General features: G+C 48.8%; 1 protein-coding gene across 1 annotated transcript; it reads left to right on the top strand.

The window, feature by feature from the left end:
* The first annotated feature begins 4,331 nt into the window (after positions 1 to 4,331).
* On the top strand, positions 4,332 to 16,589 carry AMBP (alpha-1-microglobulin/bikunin precursor). The gene is made up of 10 exons (XM_055580352.1): positions 4,332 to 4,662; positions 6,157 to 6,299; positions 7,917 to 7,993; positions 8,904 to 9,020; positions 9,475 to 9,576; positions 10,310 to 10,356; positions 13,896 to 13,977; positions 15,060 to 15,227; positions 15,537 to 15,710; positions 16,558 to 16,589. Exons 1-10 carry the CDS (start codon positions 4,546 to 4,548, stop codon positions 16,587 to 16,589), a joined length of 1,059 nt encoding a protein of 352 aa, XP_055436327.1. The 5' UTR covers positions 4,332 to 4,545.
* The last annotated feature ends 4,171 nt before the right edge of the window (positions 16,590 to 20,760 follow it).

Genomic DNA, 20,760 nt, shown 5'->3' with positions numbered 1-20,760 from the left:
TGACCCTGGATCCTTTAGGAGGACAGGGGCCCCAGAGCCTCTCTCCTTCCACCCCAAGGGCCAGAGCGGGAAGAGGGTCAGCACTCCTGTTTACTGCCAGCCTTGCGTCCTTGTGGTTCTGGATTAATTTTTAAAAAGCAGCTCAAAGTCCAGGTGGGCTTTGTCAGAGTTTGTTCTCACTGTTTGCTTTGGTTAATAATCTCAGGAGAGCAAACATCTCTGGAAGTGGGAGAAGAGATCAACATCCTGGGCCCATCCTCCCGGCCTCTCCCCTCCCCCAGGTTGGGTTGTGCTGCTGGTTGAATAATTTTGCCCCCAAATAGGCTGGGATTCTTCTACACCCATGTGGGTCTTAGGCTTCCCTTGGGACCAGGGGGGTTGACAGTCCTGACAATGCAGACCCTCCGTGAAGATCAGATGAGCCACTGTGGTACCCTGTAGGCAACCTTCACAGGATGGCTCTGTTCCTGTTCATGATTCATTGTGATTTTTTTCATTCTTTTATCAGGTTTGGTTTCTTCAAAGACAGACATCCTGACACCATCACACAGGCGAGGCAGTGGACTGTTTAGAGAGTACTTTCACACACATTGCTCACTTGACCTCTTGTCAGATCAGGGATTCCTATCTTCCATTTACAGCTGAGAAAAGTGGGCTTCGGAGAGGGAAGGTCATCCCCAAAGTTGTATCGAACAAGTCAAGGCTTCTGGCTCTCAGCGCCCTTTTTAATTCAGACTGCCTCCTCACTATCACCATGAAACAAACCATAAAAGCTTGAGAAACTCTGTGAACAAGAGGGAAGATAATCGTCACTGTTTCCATTTTTTTCCTCCATCTATTTGCCCTGAAGTGATGGGACCGGATACCATGATCCTAGTTTTTTGAATGTTGTGTTTTAAGCTAGCTTTTTCACTCTCCTCTTTTACCCTCATCAAGAGGCTCTTTAGTTCCTCTTCGTTTTCTGCCATTAGGGTGGTGTCATCTGCATATCTGAGATTATTGATATTTCTCCCTGCAAACAGATGGGGGAAACAACAGATACAGTGACAGACTTAATTTTCTTGGGCTCCAAAGTCACTGCAGGTGGTGACTGCAGCCATGAAATTAAAAGACGCTTGCTCCCTGGAAGAAAAGCTATGACCAACCTAGACAGGGTATTAAAAAGCAGAGGCATCACTTTGCCAACAAAGGTCCATATAGTCAAAGCTATGATTTTTCCAGCAGTCATGTATGGATGTGAGAGTTGGACCATAAAGAAGGCTGAGTGCCTAAGAATTGATGCTTTCGACCTGTGGCATTGGAGAAGACTCTTGAGAGTTCCTTGGATGGTAAGGAGATTAAATCACTCAATCCTAAAGGAAATCAACTCTGAATATTCATTGAAAGGACTGATGCTGAAGCTGAAGATCCAGCACTTTGGCCCCTGATGTGCAGAGCTGACTCATTGGAAAAGACAACAGAGGATGAGATGGTTGGATGGCATCATCGACTCAGGGAACATGAGTTTGAGCAAACCCCGAGAGACAGTGAAGGACAGGGAAGCCTGGCATGCTGTAGTGCATGAGATTGAAGAGTCGGACACAACTTAGTGACTGAACAACAACAAATATATATAGTATGTGTAATATATATATTTTAGAAAATTTATGAATTTTTGCCTAAAAAAACTTATGACGTTTTGATTCCTCTTGTTTGACTTAGTATGAATAGAATGCTGGATTTCTAATTTATATTCACTCAAAACTTTAATGTAGTTCCATATATTTTGGCATCTAGTATTACTGCATAAAGTCTAGAAAATTTATTATTTTAGTGATTTTAAAAAATTTGAATGAGGCTTGAAACTTTGAGTCCAGTTCTGAGAATATGAAGAACTGGGGTCACATGGGGTCACAAAGAGTGGGACACAACTGAACAACTAAGACTTTACTTTTCACAGCATTATTAACTAAAGCACAGATTTTGTTCAAATCCCACAAAATTTTATGCTAGTGTTCATTATTTGTTTTCATACCTTTTTCAAGACTCCGCGTTGCATTTAATTGCATGGAGCAGCTTCAGCTGCATGCAACACATTCTGGTAAATTCTCTTTTCATTTTTATTCTGTTGCAAATATTTTCTAATCTTCCTTGTTGCTGTTTCTTTGATACACCCACCATTTAAAAGTGGACATCTACTTTCCAAATGCATGGGATTTTGTTTAAAATATCTTTAATATTAATTTCTCTTTTTATACTAATTTCTCATTTAAATGCTTTCTTCTCTGCAATCACCCTCTGTGTTCTTTTCAGTCTAACTTTACTGAGGCTTTCAATGGCTAAGTTGAAGGTCTCTCTTGGTAAATGCCACATTGCACTTGAAAATATGTGGGTCATTTTCAAATATCTTTTGATATTGAGTTCTAATATAATTCCACAGTGATAAGAGAACAAATTCTGTATGATTTCAATATCTGTAGACTGCGAAATTTTTGCAGCTTGTTTTGCATCCCTGGCTGTGTTTCCGTGTCTCCTGGCTTACAGTCTACGGGAACTTGAATAGAAATTGGTTCCTACTCTTTTGTGAAAATTGTATAAATCTTAGTTATGTTGAATTGGTTTCCAGTGCTTTCATGCTTTCATGCTTTTCAGGCTAATAGTGCTTTCCATGCTTTTCATATCCTTCTACTTCTCTACATATTCATTCTGTTAATTTTTGAGAGTTTGATATAGAAACTCCAACTGAAAATCTTAATTTATCGACTTAAAAAATAATTTTCTGTATTTTCCAAGTTTCGTGTAAATGTGTTATCATACTTTCATAATTTAAAAAAATTTTTTTAAAGTAGAGAGGACCTGCAGTATCACTAGCAAGAGTTTGATCTTTGGAGACAAACAGATCTGCTTTTTAAAATTCCCATTAAATATTTCGATGGAATGAACACTGTCTAGATTCCTAAGGCTGCCATTAATAGAACACCACAAAGTGGGTGGTGTAATAATATAGAAATGTTTTCTTTCCCGGTTCTGGAGGTTACAAGTTGGACAGCAAGTTGTCAGGAGGGCCGCATCCTTCCTGAAGGTTCTAGGAGAAAACCCTTCCTTGCTCTTCCCAGCTCCTGTCGGCAGCCCCTGGCATTCCTTGGCTTGCAGCCGCCTCATTCCAATCTCAGCCTCTGTCTTCCCGTGGCCATCTTCCCTGTGTGTTTCTGAGTCCAAATCTCCCTCCTCTTTGTCTTATGAAGACATCAGTGCTTGGACTAAGGGTTCATCCTCCTCCGGTAGGACCTCATCTGAACTAATTACATACGCACGTAAGGTGTCACTTGAGCCTGTGGGGAGGGGACTTTATTCACCCCTCAGTGAACACACTCAGCTCCCGGCGCGTCCCAGCTACTGTCCCACTGCTTTGCAAGCATGAGCTTCTTCAGTCCTTGTGACAATGTTCTCAACCAGGAGCTGCTACTATCCCATTTTCAGATGAAGACACAGATGTGGTGAAAGGTAAAATCGCTCACCCAAGGCCGCCCCCTGCCCCAGTGAGTAGCAGAGAGAGCAACCTGGCTCCCGAGTCCACGCTCTCAGCCACCACCAAAGGCTGCCTGTCTATAAAGGGGAAAAACAGCCCCTACTTGATGGGGCTGTTGTGGGGATGAGCCATTTCAGGGCAGGCGTAAAGCTCTTGTGCCTAGCTAGTACATACCAGGGGCTCAGTGCATCGAAGCTGTGGACATCAGCAGCAGCATTATTGTTTTGACTATTAATATTATTTGCTAGGGCTGTGGGAAGCCATGGGTCAGAGAAGGAGCTCTGGGGACAGGATATCTGAGTTCTAATCTTATCTTTGCCATGGTGGTAGTGTTAAGCCACTCAGTCCAGTCCAACTCTTTGTACCTCCATGGACTGTAGCCTGCCAGGCTCCTCTGTGCATGGGATTCTCCAGGCATGAATACTGGAGTGGGTAGCCGTTCCCTTCTCCAGGGCATCTTCCCAACCCAGGGATTGAACCTGGGACTCCCGCCTTGCAGGCAGATTCTTTACCATCTGAGCCACAAGGGAAGCTAGCTTTGCCATAGACCTGCTTATAGTCTCTGCTAAGTCACTCACTCTCCCCAGGCCCTAGATTTTTTCATATGGGAAACAGGCCAGTCGGGCTTGTCCTCCTGGCTCACAGGTGGAATGACTCAGCAGGAAGGGCTTGGGCTGCCCGCCTCTCCCATCATGCCTGGGACAGGCGAGGAGTTTCTGGGGAAGCCCTTGTGATGCCTGAACCCAGCGTCCAGCTACACCCAGGCCAGGTTGCATTTGGCCAGTGGCTCCTCTGAAACAAATACCCTGGCCCCTGGGGACTGTGACCCTGGACAGGGTACTAAAAGGGATCGATTGGCCCTGGCCTTGGGTCTCTGATTGGTCCTCGCCGAGCAGGGCAAACAGCAAGGTCACCTACAGCCGCAGACCCCTTCCCCAGCCCCAGTCTGTAGCTGCCTCGAGCAGGGAGCTGGTGGCTCTTCCATCCCCAGACCAGCCAAGCCTGTGAGTGACACCCCAGACAGAGGAACCAGAGCCATGTGGAGTCTCAGCGGCCTGCTGTTGTTACTGACTGCCTGCCTGGCGGTAAACGCCAGCTCCGTGCCCACATTGCCCGATGACATTCAAGTGCAGGAGAACTTCGACCTGTCTAGGGTAAGGCTGGTGTCTCTGGCGGTGATGGCAGGGTGTCTGAGCGGCTGGGCCTTGCTGGCAGGAAGGGGCAAGTCCCATGTGCCTTGGGGTCTCAGTCTCTGCATCTGGAACTCCAGGGGTGGGTCCCTCAGGGCCCTTTCTGCTGCTCAGACTGTCAGGACTTTATTGAAGCTGCACCTCTGCACTCACCCTTTCGTGGAACTCTGGGCTGCCACTCTGAGTCAAAGATCCTGAAGTCTGAACCTGTACTGTTGGGCTCCATGGCAAATTGTGCTCCGATTAGAACCCACCCAGAGAAGGCTTCTCAGAGAAGGCAATGGCACCCCACTCCAGTACTCTTGCCTGGAAACTCCCATGGACGGAGGAGCCTGTAGGCTGCAGTCCATGGGGTCGCTAAGAGTCAGACACGACTGAGCGACTTCACTTTCACTTTTCACTTTCATGCATTGGAGAAGGAAATAGCAACCCACTCCAGTGTTCTTGCCTGGAGAATCCCAGGGACGGCGGGGCCTGGTGGGCTGCTGTCTATAGGGTCGCACAGAGTCGGACACGACTGAAGCGACTCAGCAGCAGCAGGGAAGGCTGGTGCCGACCAAGTCCTGCTGCCCCTGCAGCGCCTCCCCCCGACAGTGCCCAGCTTTGTGTGACTCTTCTGCCCACCCCCTAACCTGCATCCCTTCATCCTTTAACTACTCACCTCTGCCGCAACATCTCTGTTAGCCCATCCTGGGCCCTCTGCCCTACCTGTAGGATCATGGGGAGAAGAGGAGCAGGACAGAAATCAGGCTGGTGGGACTAAGCGGCCTGGGCAGGGCGCTGTGCGGGGGGAGGCTGCCGTCCAGCCCCGGCTCTGCCCGAATCGCTGGGTGACCTTGAGCAAAGCCTGTTCCTCCACCACCACCCCAGGTTCCTTCTGACCTTTGTAGCCGCAGTATGGATTTTGTTTACGTTTAGGGATGAGGAAGGGTTGTGGGGAGCAGGGCATGAGGAACAGGTCTCTGGTGGTCTGGGATGACGAAGGGTCTGCAGACACCTAAGGGCTCTTTCTAGAAGCGGCAGGCTCATCCTGGGTCAGGCTCAGCTTAGGGAAAGGAGTTACTTTCTAACACAGAGGTATGGGCTGTGTGCAAGGTGGTGAGCACCCCTGGAGGAGTAAGAGACGGGACTCCTGCTCTTGGGGAGCAATGGTTGATGGTGACCTTGGGGCATGGAGATTTGGACCCTGTCCAGTGAGCAGCCCAAAGCCTGCATCTCAGCAGTCAGGCCCTCTGCCAGCTGGTGGGGAGGGGTCTGCCTGCTGTCTCCCTCCTAAGCCAGCCATGATGTCTGGAGCTCCATCAGCAGAGCTCCATCCTCCCTGGAAGCCTTGTAGCCTCCAGTTACCTGTGAGACATGATCACTTAGGAGGAGACGTCATTGAGAGGGGGGAGGGGGACAGATGCCCTCCCAGTCTTGTCCAGGTCCAGATCCTTAGGGCTTGTGGCTGTCTCCTAGATCTATGGGAAGTGGTTCAATGTGGCCGTGGGCTCTACCTGCCCATGGCTGAAGAGGTTCAAGGAGAAGATGACCATGAGCACAGTGGTGTTGAAAGCAGGGCCGACGAGCAAGGAGATCAGCGTCACCAACACTCACAGGCGGTGAGTGGGGATGGGGTTAGAGGACTGGGACCCACCCCTTCCCCCACCCCAACCCTGGCTTCAGCCTCCACCCTGTCCTGGAAAGTAGCAGGTCTCTACTTCCAGCCAGGACTCACTCCTGAGGGCCAGACTTCTCTGCTTCCCACCGCCAGGGCAGCCCGTTCTAACTGTCCCATCTACACCCCAAGGGCAACGCCCCCAACACTCTGCCTGTTTCCCGATCTACTCTTGCCCCCTGGGCTTCCATTAGCTCAGTAAGGCATTTCTACACAACCTGGAAAGCTGGGTGGTAGGTGCATGTCCTAGACTCTTCTTTCCTCTGCCACGAATGTTCGGTCCACCATCCAGCCTTGTCCCTGCTCTTCCTTATTCCCTCCGGCCTGTTTACTTCTTCCCTCTTCACTGCCCTGGACCAAGTCACCTTCAGCTTTCTTTCCTACTGTTATCTACAGTAGCCTCTCTACATTTCTCCCCACCTCTAACCTCCAACTTTCCATCCTCGCAACCATTCATCACCTCGCAACCAGAAAGGCCTTTCAGAAACTCAAATCTGCTTAAACCTTTCCAGAGTTCCTTCCCTATTGCCCTTGAGATAAAGTTCAACTCCTTCAACATAGCTTTCTAGCCCTCTGTGACTCCCAAGCGCTCACTGTTCCCTTCCCCACACACCTACATACTCTCTGACCCACCTAGCTGGATCTTCTTTCAGTTTCTGGAACCCTCCATCCTCTGGGACTTTGCATCAAATATTTCTTCTACCTAGAAAAACTCTCCCCACTTCCTGCGCTAATTCCTATGGATCCTTCAGGACTCAGGTTCTTTGTTGCCTCCTCCAGGAAGGCCTCTCTGACTCCCTCCACCCATCCAGGTTCAGGTTACAGGCCTTCTTTTGTGCTCCCTGAGTACCCCTGCTTCCCCCCACGTGGCAGTAACCACACCGACTGCATCTGCCTCTGGCCTGCCCACCCCCCTCACTGGGTTTTAGAATCCAATGCTCCATGACGGGACAGGGTCTCCCCTGCCTTTCTGTGTATCCCCAGCCTGTGACACAGTGCTTGGCACATAGATGATGCTCGTTAAATATCAATAAGATAAATGATCATCATTATAACAATAATGGGCTTCCCTGGTAACTCAGCTGGTAAAGATAGTAGCTAATGTGTGCATAGTACTTACTCTAAGCTCTCAGCATAAAATATCTCATTTGATGCTCTCAACCACCATATGAGGTAGAAACTATCATTATCCCCATTTCTCAGATGAGGAAAGTGGGGCAAGAGAGACAGAAAGTAATAAATGACTTAATGTGTTAATAAATTGTTCTGATTTCCTGGCGTATACGTATACTGTGCTGATTTTTAGTGCTGGGTTTACCAAGAAGATAGCATCAGTTAGCTCCTTTCTTCCCTCAGTCCCTCTGCTCTCTTCTGTGAAACAGATGTCTCTCAGGACTGGTGTGAGAACTAAACCAGATATTTGGAAATGTTACTTTCCAAATTACAAAAAAAAAAACAAAAACAAAAAACCCTGTATTTGGAAGGACCTTACAGGAGAGCGGGGTGTCAGGACAATGGTCTCTACCAGATACTATCTTCATTTTGGTTTGTTCATTTCCAGGAAAGGTGTCTGTGAATCGATCTCTGGTACTTATGAGAAAACAAGCACTGATGGGAAGTTTCTCTATCACAAAGCCAGTAAGTTGAGTCAAAGGGGACACCCACAGTTCTCTCCTTCGCTAAAAAAAATGCCTGACATCTTAAGCTCTCTTCCTCTCTGCCCCTACAGCCATTCCTCCCATTTTTCTGCAATGTCATCTAGCCTCCCTCTAAATTCCCCCCTCCTTCTCTCTCTCCTTCTTTCTCTTTCTCTCTCTAGCCCCTACCCCCATGACCCTTACCCCACCCATGTACACGCTCATCAAGTGCTGGTTTTAAGTGATGAGCTGAAAACATTACTGAATTCAAGTGATGGTTCTGAATGCTGAGGATAACATCAAGATTTCCTCACTCTTCCTGTTAGGCATCTGCAATCAACTGATAAAAATTTGCTAAGCATCTACCATGTACAGAATGTATGGTGCTAAGGGATAGACACATGTGGACATGAATTTATCATTAATCCAGCAACTGTTTATTGAATTTGCTCTATGCATCAAATAAATGTGTCAGAGCTTTAATGTTTCTATAGATGAATGGTTGGATAAATAAATGAGTGAGAGAATTAAAAAATGGTAAGTGAATATATGTAAGATGGTAGATTAGTTGAGTAATCAATCATTAAATAGATAAACTGATGGGCTAACAGATGGAGGAAAGAAAGAAGGAAAGAGGGAGGGAAGGAAGGAAGGAAAATGGATGTATTTATGGACTGATATATGGAGAGGATGGACGGATGAAATGATGGTGGATGAATTAAGGATGAATCTATGCAGGAGATGGATGGAGGGAGAGAGTGAAGATGGATGAATAGATAAATGAATATATGCAAAGGATGGGTGGACAGAAGGATTGATGAATAGATGATACGTGGGTGAATAGGTGAAGGGTCTCAGGATAGAAGCCTTCTGACCACTGATCTTTTTGTCTTCCTTCATCTTCCATGCAGAATGGAATATCACCATGGAGTCCTATGTGGTCCACACCAACTACGATGAGTATGCCATTTTTCTGACCAAGAAATTAAGCCGTCGCCATGGACCCACCATTACTGCCAAGCTCTATGGTAAAGGCCCGGAGCTGGGGGTGGGAGGAGACCTGTCATTTGGGGAAATGAAGTGGGGAAGTGCAGGGAGTTTTGCTTTTTCCTTCCAACAAAACTCCAGTTACAGAAAAGGTGAAAACATTTACTCTCCCTGTAGAAGGCAGAGCTCAGTCTCCTATTTGAGGTTGAAGCCTCTTCTTTTGAACTCAAAATTTCCAGAAAATTCTAGCATCTCTGGGCCCTTAAAGAACCACTCTTGTGCTGGGTGGAAATCTGGGAGACCTGGAATGGGGAGTCTGGGAAGGCTCCTCCTCCTCTTCTGGAGCTGAGCTTTCTGTAAGGGTACTGAAGAGACCCAGTTGAGTCAATAGGTCTCAAATGTCCCTGAAATGAAAGTCCCTGGGCAAAATAATGCCAGGCCCTGGCAGCCCTGGGCCCTGTGGTTCTAGGCATCTCCCCTGACTCCCACTTGCAGGACGTGAGCCGCAGCTTCGGGAAAGCCTGCTGGAGAAATTCAGGGAGGTGGCCCTGGGTGTGGGCATCCCCGAAGATGCCATCTTCACAATGCCTGACAGAGGTAACGGCACCCCACCCCCTCTCACATTTCTGTCCCCTCCTCGTCCTCTGTGGCCCCCAGAGCACGTCCCCCCAGCCCCTGGGTCTGTCCCACCACCCTTTGAGGTAAACTGGGCTATGGTTCCCCTCCTCTCTTTATAGAAAAGGCACTCTGGGTCCCTGGACTTGTTCCAAGTCAGCCGGCGTGTACCTGGCAGAGCTGAGGCTAGAGCCAGTTCAGCATTCACTCTGCTGCTGCCTGCCAAGTGCCGTGATAGCCAGAATCCAGGGCTGCCTCTTGGGAGGTAATAGAGGGTAGAAGTTAGAGCACCGAGCTTCAAACTCAACTGGGCGGCTTCTGGCGGCTTTCAGAGCCTGATTTCCTCATCTGTAAAATGGGGATAATAATGTCCCCCCCTTAGAAGCTGCTGTGAGGGGTCAGTGAGATAAAGGCATTAAATACAGTAGCACCATACGTGGTTTCTAGTAAGTGCTGGATAGATGTCAGCCTTGGAACGCTGGTGGAGGGGAGGGGGTGGGGACGATAGAGGTGGAGACAGCGGTGTAGCCACCAGCCGGTCGCGTTTCCAGCGATGACCTCCAGCAAGCCACGCGGGTGGAGCCGTCCCCGCGGTGGGCTGATGCACGGGACAGGTCCCAGCGAGGGGGCCCACCCGCCGCATGGCCACTAGTTCTTCGGAAGAAGCAAAGCCTATCTGGGTCTTACTCCCTCTCTCTCCTGTCCTCTGACTCAGGTGAATGTGTCCCTGGAGAGCAGGATCCAGTGCCCACTCCACTCTCGGTGAGCACCTCTGTTCCCCCAGCCCAGCCCCACCCTGCCCGCTTAGGCTCCTCTGCCTTGCCGATGGGTGAGGTTGCGGAGAGAAGGCGGCGATGGGCAAGTCAGACCCACCTGGGCTCAGTCTCAGTTCTGCATGGGGCTAGTTGCTGCCCCGTGCGGATGTCCCTTTCCTCGTCTGTGGCATGGAGTAATTACCTTTACCTTCCAGGTGCTGGAATCCAGTGACATGTTAGAAAAGTGCCTAAAAGCAGTGACAGACTCAATAATGAGATAAAGATACTCAACACTAGATAGATGAAAATAAAGTCAGTTGAGCTCTGAAAAACAGCAAACCCGAGAGCAAGCAGCTTCTCAAGCCAATGCCTCTCCTATGCTGACTTTTGATTTGGGGGGGCTTCCTTCTGTTTAATTTTCCTGCCTTTTGCCATATTGATTAAGCCTTCATTCTTTCTCTGATTATTTGGAAATTATATATACTAATTTAGTCTACTGTTGTGTCTATATATGTGTGTGTGTGTAAAAATACATATATTTATTTTAGAAACATATTTTTGAAATTTTTTTCATTTTAATCTTTACTTTTTTGATTATGAAAGTATATAACATATATACAAGGGACTTGGAAAATACAGAACAAAGTTTCATATGTTCCACTATATATTACAATTATTTTTTTAAATAGATAAATTAAGGTTATTAGTTGGAGTTTCAATATCAAACTTTCAAAAATTAATAGGATGAATATACAGGGAAGTAGAAGGAGATAGTAGACCTGAAAAGCACTGAAAACCAATTCAACATAATTAAGATTTATATAGTTTTCACACAACAGCAGAATACAAATTCTATTCAAGTTCCCATAGACTATAAACTAGAAGACACTGGAACATATCCAGGGACAGAAGATGAAATGCAAAAATTTCATGGTCTGAAGATGTTGAAATCATACAGAGTCTGTTCTCATCACTGTGGAATTATGTTAGAAATCAATATTGAAAGACACTTGAAAATAATCCACGTTTTCAAGTGCAATGTGACATTTACCAAGAGAAATCTTTGACTTCGCCATCGAAAGCCTCAATAAAGTTAGACTAAAAAGAAACACAGAGGGTGACTACAGAGAAGAAAGCATTTAAATGAGAAACTAGTATCAAAATGAGAGATTAATATTAAAGATACTTTAAACAAAATCCCATGTATTTGGAAATTAGATGTTCACTTTTAAATGATGAGTGTATCTAAGAAGCCATAACAAGGAAGATTAGAAAATATTTGTAATAGAATAAAAATGAGAAGAGAATTTGTTGCATGCAACTGAAGAAAATTTTTAAAACTAAAGGAAAGCAAAAAAGGACAATAATGTCCTACTTCTGCATAGAATTCACACTGGTAACATATTTCTTTGCTTCCTTATTTTTTTAATTAATTAATTTATTTTAATTGGAGGCTAATTACTTTACAATATTGTAGTGGTTTTTGCCATACATTGACATGAATCAGCCATGGGTGTACATGTGTTCCCCATCCTGAACTCCCCATCCCACCTCCTTCCCCATCCTATCCCTCTGGGTCATCCCAGTGCACCAGCCCTGAGCACCCGGTCTCATGCATCAAACCTGGACTGGGGATCTATTTCACATATGATAATATACATGTTTCAATGCTATTCTCTCAAATCATCCCACCCTCGCCCTCTCCCACAGAGTCCAAAAGACTGTTCTATACATCTGTGTCTCTTTTGCTGTCTCGCATATAGGGTCATCGTTACCATCTTTCTAAATTCCATATATATGCATTATTATACTGTATTGGTCTTTTTCTTTCTGACTTACTTTACTCTGTATAATAGGCTCCAGTTTCATCCACCTCATTAGAACTGATTCGAATGCATTCTTTTTAATGGCTGAGTAATACTCCATTGTGTATATGTACCACAGCTTTCTTATCTATTCATCTGCTGATGGACACCTAGGTTGCTTCCATGTCCTGGCTACTGTAAACAGTGCTGTGATGAACATTGGGGCACACGTGTCTCTTTCAATTCTGGTTTCCTCGATGTGTATGCCCAGCAGTAGGATTGCTGGGTCATATGGCAGTTCTATTTCTGGTTTTTTAAGGACTCTCCACACTGTTCTCCATAGTGGCTGTACCACTTCCCTATTTTTTAAGAAAAATTACCATTGCTACTATAAAGCTAACATACTCTCATTATAAAGAATTAAAACAATGCAGTATAAAAAGTATAAAAAACAAGTTTTGAAAAATTCCACCACCTACAAACTCTGAGCATTCACATTATTCCAGAAATCTTGACCTGTATACACCTGGAGAGGGGCAGATGTAAGGAAAGTTGGATAGACAGATGCACAGATTTAGATATGCTGGTATTAAATGGAATTGCATTCCAGATGCTATTCCTAAATTTGAAAAGGCATTCATTGTTGTTTAAAAAAAATCTGAAGTTTGAAGGTTTAAAAAAAAATCTTCAAATAAATATTTCTCCTTGCCAAGAGGTTAATTTCTTAAAGAATGCTCTAAGTCAAGGTTGGGCTTCCCTTATGGCTCAGCTGGTAAAGAATCCGCCTGCAATGCGGGAGACCTGGGTTCAGTCTCTGGGTTGGGAAAATCCCCTGGAGAAGGGAAAGGCTACCCACTCCAGTATTGTGGCCTGGAGAATTCCATGGACTGTATAGTCCACTGGGTCATGAAGAGTCGGACACGACTGAACGACTTTAAATGTAAGTAAACACTTTCAGAGGGTGTCTTTTGTCTCTGGGACTTGGCAGACAGACATCTTTACTCTCATGTGTTCTATCTCCTTCTCCCTTTTTCTTTTACTCTGTCCAGATTGATACCATTCCCATTCTGTTCTATCTCTGCAATTCCCAGACATTTAGTAATAGCTCTATATTTTAATGGATTCTACATTCTCTCCTAGTGAATACAACACAGCTTCACCATTCCTGAGTTATTATTCCTATTAATCTCTTAATGCCATTTCTTCATAAACTGCTGTGTTTGAGGAAGTTTTGAATATTTGAATCCTGGAATTCTTCCCTGTTTGAGAATATCCTCCTGTTTCCTTCAACCTTGAATGAGATTTCTGAAGTTGGTCTGGATAGTTTCTGTTCTGCTTCTTTTTATCTGTCTCCTGCCTCATCTGTTTTAGCCAGTTGTTTTTGTTGTTTGGTTTCGAAGTTGTGTCCAACTTTTTCGACCCTATGGACTGTAGCTTGCCAGGCTCCTCTGTCCATGGGATTCTCCAGGCAAGAATAGTAGAATGGGTTGCCATGCCCTCCTCCAAGGGATCTTCTTGACCTAGAGACTGAACCCTTGTCTCTTGAATTGGCAGGCGGATTCCTTACCACTCGTGCCACGGAAAGCCCGATGCTTTGGGAAAAACAGGCCATTCATCAGTCTAGTAGCTGTGTTTCTGTCTACACCTTGATCCTCAGAGCAAATGGCTTTTACATTCCCAGGGTCCAGGGGAACAACTGTGGCTAGGTCCCTGAAATAGCTTCTCCTGTTTTTTCCCCCAGAGGGCTCGGCGGGCTGTGCTGACCCAGGAAGAGGAAGGCTCTGGGGATGGACAACCAGTAACTAATTTCAGCAAGAAAGCAGGTGAGGATCACTCCCTGTTTTTTTTAACCCCCCTTCTGCCACACTCGAGAGAGGAAGGGCCCACAGCTGGTTCACTCCAGCTGCCCTCATGACCATGAAGTCTTTTTATTCTTCTACTAGAATGAAGCGAAAGCCTAGAAAAGGCAAATCCCGTCCTCTGCCCCGTGCCAGACATTGTTGAGAGAGGGGATCACAAGCCATGGTCCCTGAGCTTAGAAACGTTCAGCTCCATGATGAGAAGCAAGTTCTTGGCCTGTCTGTTTTACTTCGTGGCCTCCTGGCCTTGGTTTTCTCATCTGTACAATGGGATAACAGCCTGTTGAGCTGATCTCAAAGGCTCTTGTGGGGACACATGGAAAAGTATGTGAGAATACTCTGTAGTTGATAGACCAATCACTCTTCAACTCTTTCAGCAAACATTGAACCCTGACCCTGCATCACCCCCCAGACCCTCTGCTGAGCACTGGGATCATGGAGACAAACACATCTTCTGGTCTAGTAGAGGAGGTAGTCAAGGAAGAAAATAAGGGACTTGAAAGAGGAGAGTAAGCTAAAGAGTTGAGGGAGCTCAGAAGAGGGAGGGGAGAAGTGATCAAGGAGGACTTCCTGGATGAAGGAGAATTCACGTTATGTCCATTTATGGTTTATGGAGGAAGGCATTCTAGCATTCCAGGGGCAGGAATGATGAGGGCAAAGGCACAGGGTTGGGACATCGGGCAGAGAGGTCAGGCTGCCAGCATGCATGCTGGTGAATGTAGCCTCAACCACTGTCTTTACAGAGCTGTAGGGCAGACAAGACCAAAGCCGGATGCTTGGTCTCTGGGCCACTGGTAACACCTCATATTATGGCATGGGTTTTTGGAGTCCAACAAATATGACTTGGAATCTCAGCTCTAGGTAACCCTGAGGAAATCTCTTTGCCTCTCAGGGAGTCAATTTCCTTATCTTTAAAACGGGCTGAGAATGATTCCTCTTAATGCAGAGATGAAAACTAAATGAGGTGATTCCCCTTTGAAGTGTCCAGCCTGGTGACAGGCACACAGTCAGCACTCAGCGAGCACTACTGTTCTGCCCCTCCACAGATTCCTGCCAGCTGGACTACTCACAAGGGCCTTGCCTGGGGCTGTTCAAGAGGTATTTCTATAACGGTACGTCCATGGCCTGTGAGACCTTCTTATATGGCGGCTGCATGGGGAATGGCAACAACTTCCTCTCGGAGAAGGAGTGTCTGCAGACCTGCCGGACTGTGGGTGAGCGCCACCCCACTTCCGCCTCCCCTGTACTGGTCACTCCTGTCCTCCCAACAGACCACCTGCCCACTGAACAGGTAGCTAACAGAGGCTGCTCCGGTGGTGGGATTCCAGGGCCGGTTTCCTGAAGGCATAGGAATTGAGCACTTGGGTGTGGGTGACCCTCGGCACATATGTCTTCTAGGGGGCTGGTTTCTCAATCTATAGGAAGAGGTCTAGGTGTTCCAGGTGAGTAGGGTCCCTGCCGGGTATCTCAGGTCAGCGATCACGAGGTTTTCTAATGCTCTGTGCCTCCCACCCACTCCGCAGAGGCCTGTAACCTCCCCATAGTCCAGGGGCCATGCCGAGCCTACATGGAGCTCTGGGCATTTGATGCTGTCAAGGGGAAGTGCGTCCGCTTCAGCTATGGGGGCTGCAAGGGCAATGGCAACCAATTTTACTCGGAGAAGGAGTGCAAGGAGTACTGTGGCATTCCTGGTGAAGGTAGGAGGCCCCACAATGCCGGGCGGGGCTGAGGGGCCACCAGAATCCTGGTTGGGGAGCCCTGGTAGGGATCTGGAGAGCTGAGTTCTGGACTCTGTACTGATGACCAGCACACCCACTCTCTCAGTTTCCCACCTGTAAAATGGGGCCAAGCCCAATTTTACCCCAGCTGGGATGGGGCACCTGGGGAGGTGCTGGCCTGAGCAGGGAGGGTGGGGTTGAGTAGGGCAGAGGCGGGCTCCAATCCTGGCATTCAGTGCCACATTCGGGCTGGCCACATCGTTACTCAAATGATTCAAATACTTCCAGTCACTGCTTCCCGAAGGCTCAGACCGCTGGATCTTCTCAATCTACTCTGTCCCTGTTACAGTGCTTGCGTGCTCAGTCATGTCCACCTCTTTGTGATCCCGTGGACTGTACCAATTTAAGTCTCAGTTTTCTCTTCTGTAAAGTGGCACAAAGGACCCACTTCCTAGGCGGCACGGTGCCTTGCCTGGTTCATACCCATCTAGCAGCAGCCAGTACTAGTAACAGAGGCAATGCTGCGATGGTAACAAGAATAGCATTCCAAGAAGCCGCAGCCATTGAAGATTTACGTGCCTTATCTCCCCACCGGAAAAATGGTGCCTAAAGTAAATCAGAGGCAAAAAAACAGGTCATCCTGTGGAATGCATCTTGGAGTTACCAAGTCACCCCGCAAGCAGAAGTTTCTGGCCTCAGGCTCAGGCTCGAACTCAGTCCGAGCTGTCTTCCCTCCTCCATGAGGCATCCCCATGCCCTGACCACCCCCAACCACAGGCCCTTGGGTGACCCCACACCTACTCCCTGAGCCTCTCTGTGTCCACAGCGGATGAGGAGTTGCTGCGCTTCTCCAACTGACCGGTCCACAGGCCAGAAGTCCACAAGGCAGCAGGAAGTGGGAGGGTCAGAGTCTGCCCCAGAGCCCTGCTGCAGGTTCCAATAAAAACCGAATTGTAGACTCCTGGAATTCCATGTCCTGACTGTTCATCACGAAGTATAATGAGATTGGGGGGAAGGGAGGAGGAGACCAGCTGGGGAGTGGGCATGAACTTTCCCCAGAAATGAAAAATGTGTGTATGGGAAATGTAATAGAGCCATCTTCAGGACATGAAATTGGCTATGCAAATTACAAAACATAAATCACAGTTCTGTATAAAATGGGATTATTTTGTTTTGTTTTAATAAATCCAGGATAGAAAAGAGGGAGCAGCTCTGGATACTTGTTTCCCAGAGATGTTTGGCAGAGATCATCAGTGGCCCAGGGTCAGAAGAAATTACCATGCCTAGTGTGTGCCCAGGGGGTTCGGGTAAATGCCCACAAGTGCCTGAAAGAATTCCCCTGCCCTTGGCCACAAGGAACCCCCACCCACCCACCCCTGCAGCCTTTTGCTTTGTTCACAGCCGTATTGCCAGCTGTAGCTGCCGGGGTTAGAAAGCCTTAGGCTGTTCCTCCACAAGGGCCCTGGAGATCCCATCTCCTGCCATCCTCACTCTGGCCCTTGGCCCCGGAAGGAGAATATTCATTGCCCTTTTCATTGTGTCCAGGACAACCATCTGGCCCTGGACCACAGCTGCAAGTCCTGGGTCTAGCCCAGCTTCTCCTTCTCCTCCCTGGAGGAAGAGAGCGGGTAGGCTGTCCAGCATGGCTTGGGCACCAACTTGGTCCAAGCACAGGACTCCAGGAGCCTCCAGCTCACACAGACCAGATCTACAAACATCAGATTCATAAACACCTCTTGCTAGCTCCATCTGCTCAGAGCCCTGAAGACTGCTGCTGCTGAGAGAGCAGAAAAACCCCAGCTTCATGTGTGCTGAAATGGAACGCTGACCCCGGCAGCAGAAACCTAGGCAGAGACGGCATCTGTTCTCCATGGGGTGAACAGCATGCTAAGGGCTGGCGGCTCGCTTGGTCCAGAGTCCCTTTCACACCATTAGCCCACTGGATTAAGAGACCCTCAGGAAGAGAGAAGGGTGGGCACTGCACATCTCCGGTGGAGGGGACAAACCCAGAGGCAAGGATTCTGGGTAGAGACAGCTCTGCAGCCCTCTTGATCAGATCACATAAGAGATTCCTCCCTCTTATTTTCTTCAAAGCCTTGAGCCTGGGGCTTCTAGGTTCCAACAGAGAGGACTGTTCTGAGGACAGCATTTGTGGGCGTAGCTGGGACTCTCTCTTGACAGAAGTGGCTGGAGTTGGGGATGGGGACACTGGGAGAAGCCAAGAGGCTCTCCAGGCTGCAACTCACGAATGTCCTCACGTCCTGCGTCTAGCTATACCTGCCCCCTCCATGCACGCCTCATACACTGGGGCCACCATCTGCATCAGTCTGAAGGTACCACTCTGAAGAGGGATATTTTGAAGTGACCCAAAGGACAAATGCCTAAAGCAGAAGATGCCAGCCACAGATGGGTCAGCCACCCTCAGCTCAGCTGGTGTATGGGAGTTTTGGGCTCATAAGGTATCTTTCACAGTTCTGAATTCACCATTTAAAAATGGACCTCTTGGGGACTTCCCCAGCAGTCTAGTGGTTAAGATTGTGCAGTTCCACTGAGCTGACATGGCCCGTTTACATGGAGCCGCCCTTGAGGGTCACCAGCCCCTGCTGCCACCCTGCCTGGTTCTGGAGACATGTCTCCACAATACTTGCTAAAACTTTCTCTACAAAAAATTCCCTTGGATCTGGTCTTACCACCTCAGGGGACTCCTCCAGTCAGGAGTCCCCTTATCTCAGAAGGCACCAGAAGCATTCCCAGCCAAACGCTGCGATGACCTATGCTTTTTATTTGTTTTTTTTGGCTGTGCTGGGTCTTTGTTGCTGCCCTGGCTTTGCTCTAGTTGCGGCGAGCGGGGGCGACTAAGTCACAGCGCATGGGCTTCTCACTGCGGTGGCTTCTGTTGTCGAGGAGCACGGGCTCTAGGGCCCTTGGGTTTCCGCAGTTGCTCATGCAGGCTCCGTAGTGCGGCCTCCAGGCTCTAGAGCACAGGCCCAAAAGCTGTGGTGCACGGCCTTTAGCTCCTCGGAGGCATGTGGGCTCTCTCCAGATTGGGGCTTGAACCCGTGTCTCTGGCCCTGGCAGGCAGATTCTTGACTGCTTAGCCACCGGAGAAGCCCCACCTGTTTGATTCTTAAACCATCTCATCTTAAATTTTCTCTTTAAGACACAGGTCACATTCATCTCTTCTACAACATAAACGTGGCTACTCAGAAAAATGTGTTTTTTGATTTTAAAATCCAGAGGCTGGCCCCTCAGCCATACCAAGGCTCTGGCCACGCCCTGGCCTTACTGGATCCTGGTATTCTGAGGTTGCGGGGGGAGTCTTTTTGCTCCAGCAAGACTCCTGACTTTTGTTTCAGAGCCCATAGAAACTCCTTGATTGAACTTCACCCACCGGCTCTGGGACGTCCACGTGGTACGCTGAGCAGGAAACTCCCCCAGAAGGGGCTTCTGAGGGCAGGGCTGGTGCCTCTGGGAGGCTGGCTGAGACTCACAGCCCATCATGCTGTGACCCCTGCGATTTGGTTGATGGGAAGTTGTTCAGCTCACCCAGCAGTGCACCCCTTTTGGGGACTGCTCTGACAGCTGTTGGTAGAGAAATCCGCCTGCAATGCAGCAGGCCCCGGTTCGATTCCTGGGTTGGGAAGATCCACTGGAGAAGGGAAAAACTACCCACTGCAGTATTCTGGCCTGGAGAATTCCATGGACTGTATAGTCCACGGGGTCCCAGAGCCGGACATGACTGAGCGACTTTCACTTTTACTTTCACTGACTGTATCGGGTTAAGGACGGGGATGAAGCCCAAGGCGCTGGCTGTTCTGGCAACAGCAGGTCTGCTTCAGGAGAAGCGGTCACCCCTCCTTCCCTGCTCCCGGCTCAGGCCACAGCTGCCTTCTGGCGGCGCTACTGTCTCAGACTTGCCTTCAGTCCGACTGTCCAAGCTGAGCGTCGATGAGCCTGTCTGCGGCGTGAGGCTTGGGGCGAGTCCACCCTGGATGGGCCCTCGTGGAGGACTCTGATTCTTAACCTGGCTAGAGTGATGGCCACCCTGGGCAATTTGGCAGGGCCAGACACCCTTCCGCAGACACTTCGACAGACACCCTTCCGCAGACGCTTCGAACTCCACACACATGATCCGGGAGGCCAGTGCCAGGGGGCGAAGGAGCTCAAGGTGTGCAAGCGACTATAGGTCAAGGGGAACGTGGGCGTGCGCTTCACCTAGGAGACGGCTGCGCTAACTCCGGGCAGGTGAGGGAGGACAGTCACCTGTCCTGGAGGAGTGGAGAGCTGGCTCAGAGCATGGCAGCGTTTCAGCAGTCAGCGAATGGGGAGGGAGGTTTAGGAAAGGGGGCGCTGCAAGAAAGCCACTGGGGAGCCTGGGTGGGCCGCCGCATCGGGACGCTGCTCAGAGCTTCAGAAGTAGAGAGAGGAGGGCACCTAAGGGAGCTGGCCTGGCTGCCTGGCAGGCCCGCAGTGTAGTGTCTGGGCTCTGTCTGCACCTCTCCTGGGGTGGAGAGTGCCTTCCCTACCCAGGCAGGCTTTCCACTCTGGACCGCATTGGAGACAGTTGTGTCCAGACACAGGGTTTGAATGTGTCTCTGACAGCTCCCATTGATTCTTCAGAGTCACAGATGCCATCTGGAATTTGGCAAAAGCCACGGGCACCCTTCCTCAGAAAACGGATGGTACACACAACCCACGACATCACATAAATGACGTCAGTCCAGGCAAACCTGGTATGCTCCTTGGGGCCTGGGCCACCCTTCCTCCTCCGGGCCAGCGCTCAAGAGCAAGGCCCCGGGGGCCACGTGCTCTTGGGCCTCATTTGTCAGCTATCACTGACCCGGCTCTGGTGTCCAGGGTCACCCTGACCTCATCCGATGTCCCCTCAGGATGGACTCCAGCTCCGTCACCCCCAGGCGACGTCTGCCTCTGTCCATCTCTACTCTCCATCACAACTCTCCAGTGCCCTGCTCCTGCCTGGATGACACGGCCCAACCCCAAGCCCAAGAAATAACGCCACGCACTGCCA

This window comes from Bubalus kerabau, chromosome 4, assembly GCF_029407905.1.
Source record: "Bubalus kerabau isolate K-KA32 ecotype Philippines breed swamp buffalo chromosome 4, PCC_UOA_SB_1v2, whole genome shotgun sequence".
In the NCBI taxonomy this organism is placed as follows: domain Eukaryota; kingdom Metazoa; phylum Chordata; class Mammalia; order Artiodactyla; family Bovidae; genus Bubalus; species Bubalus kerabau.
The sequence above is the reverse complement of the archived record's forward strand: the minus strand, read 5'-3'. Positions and strand labels throughout refer to the sequence as shown.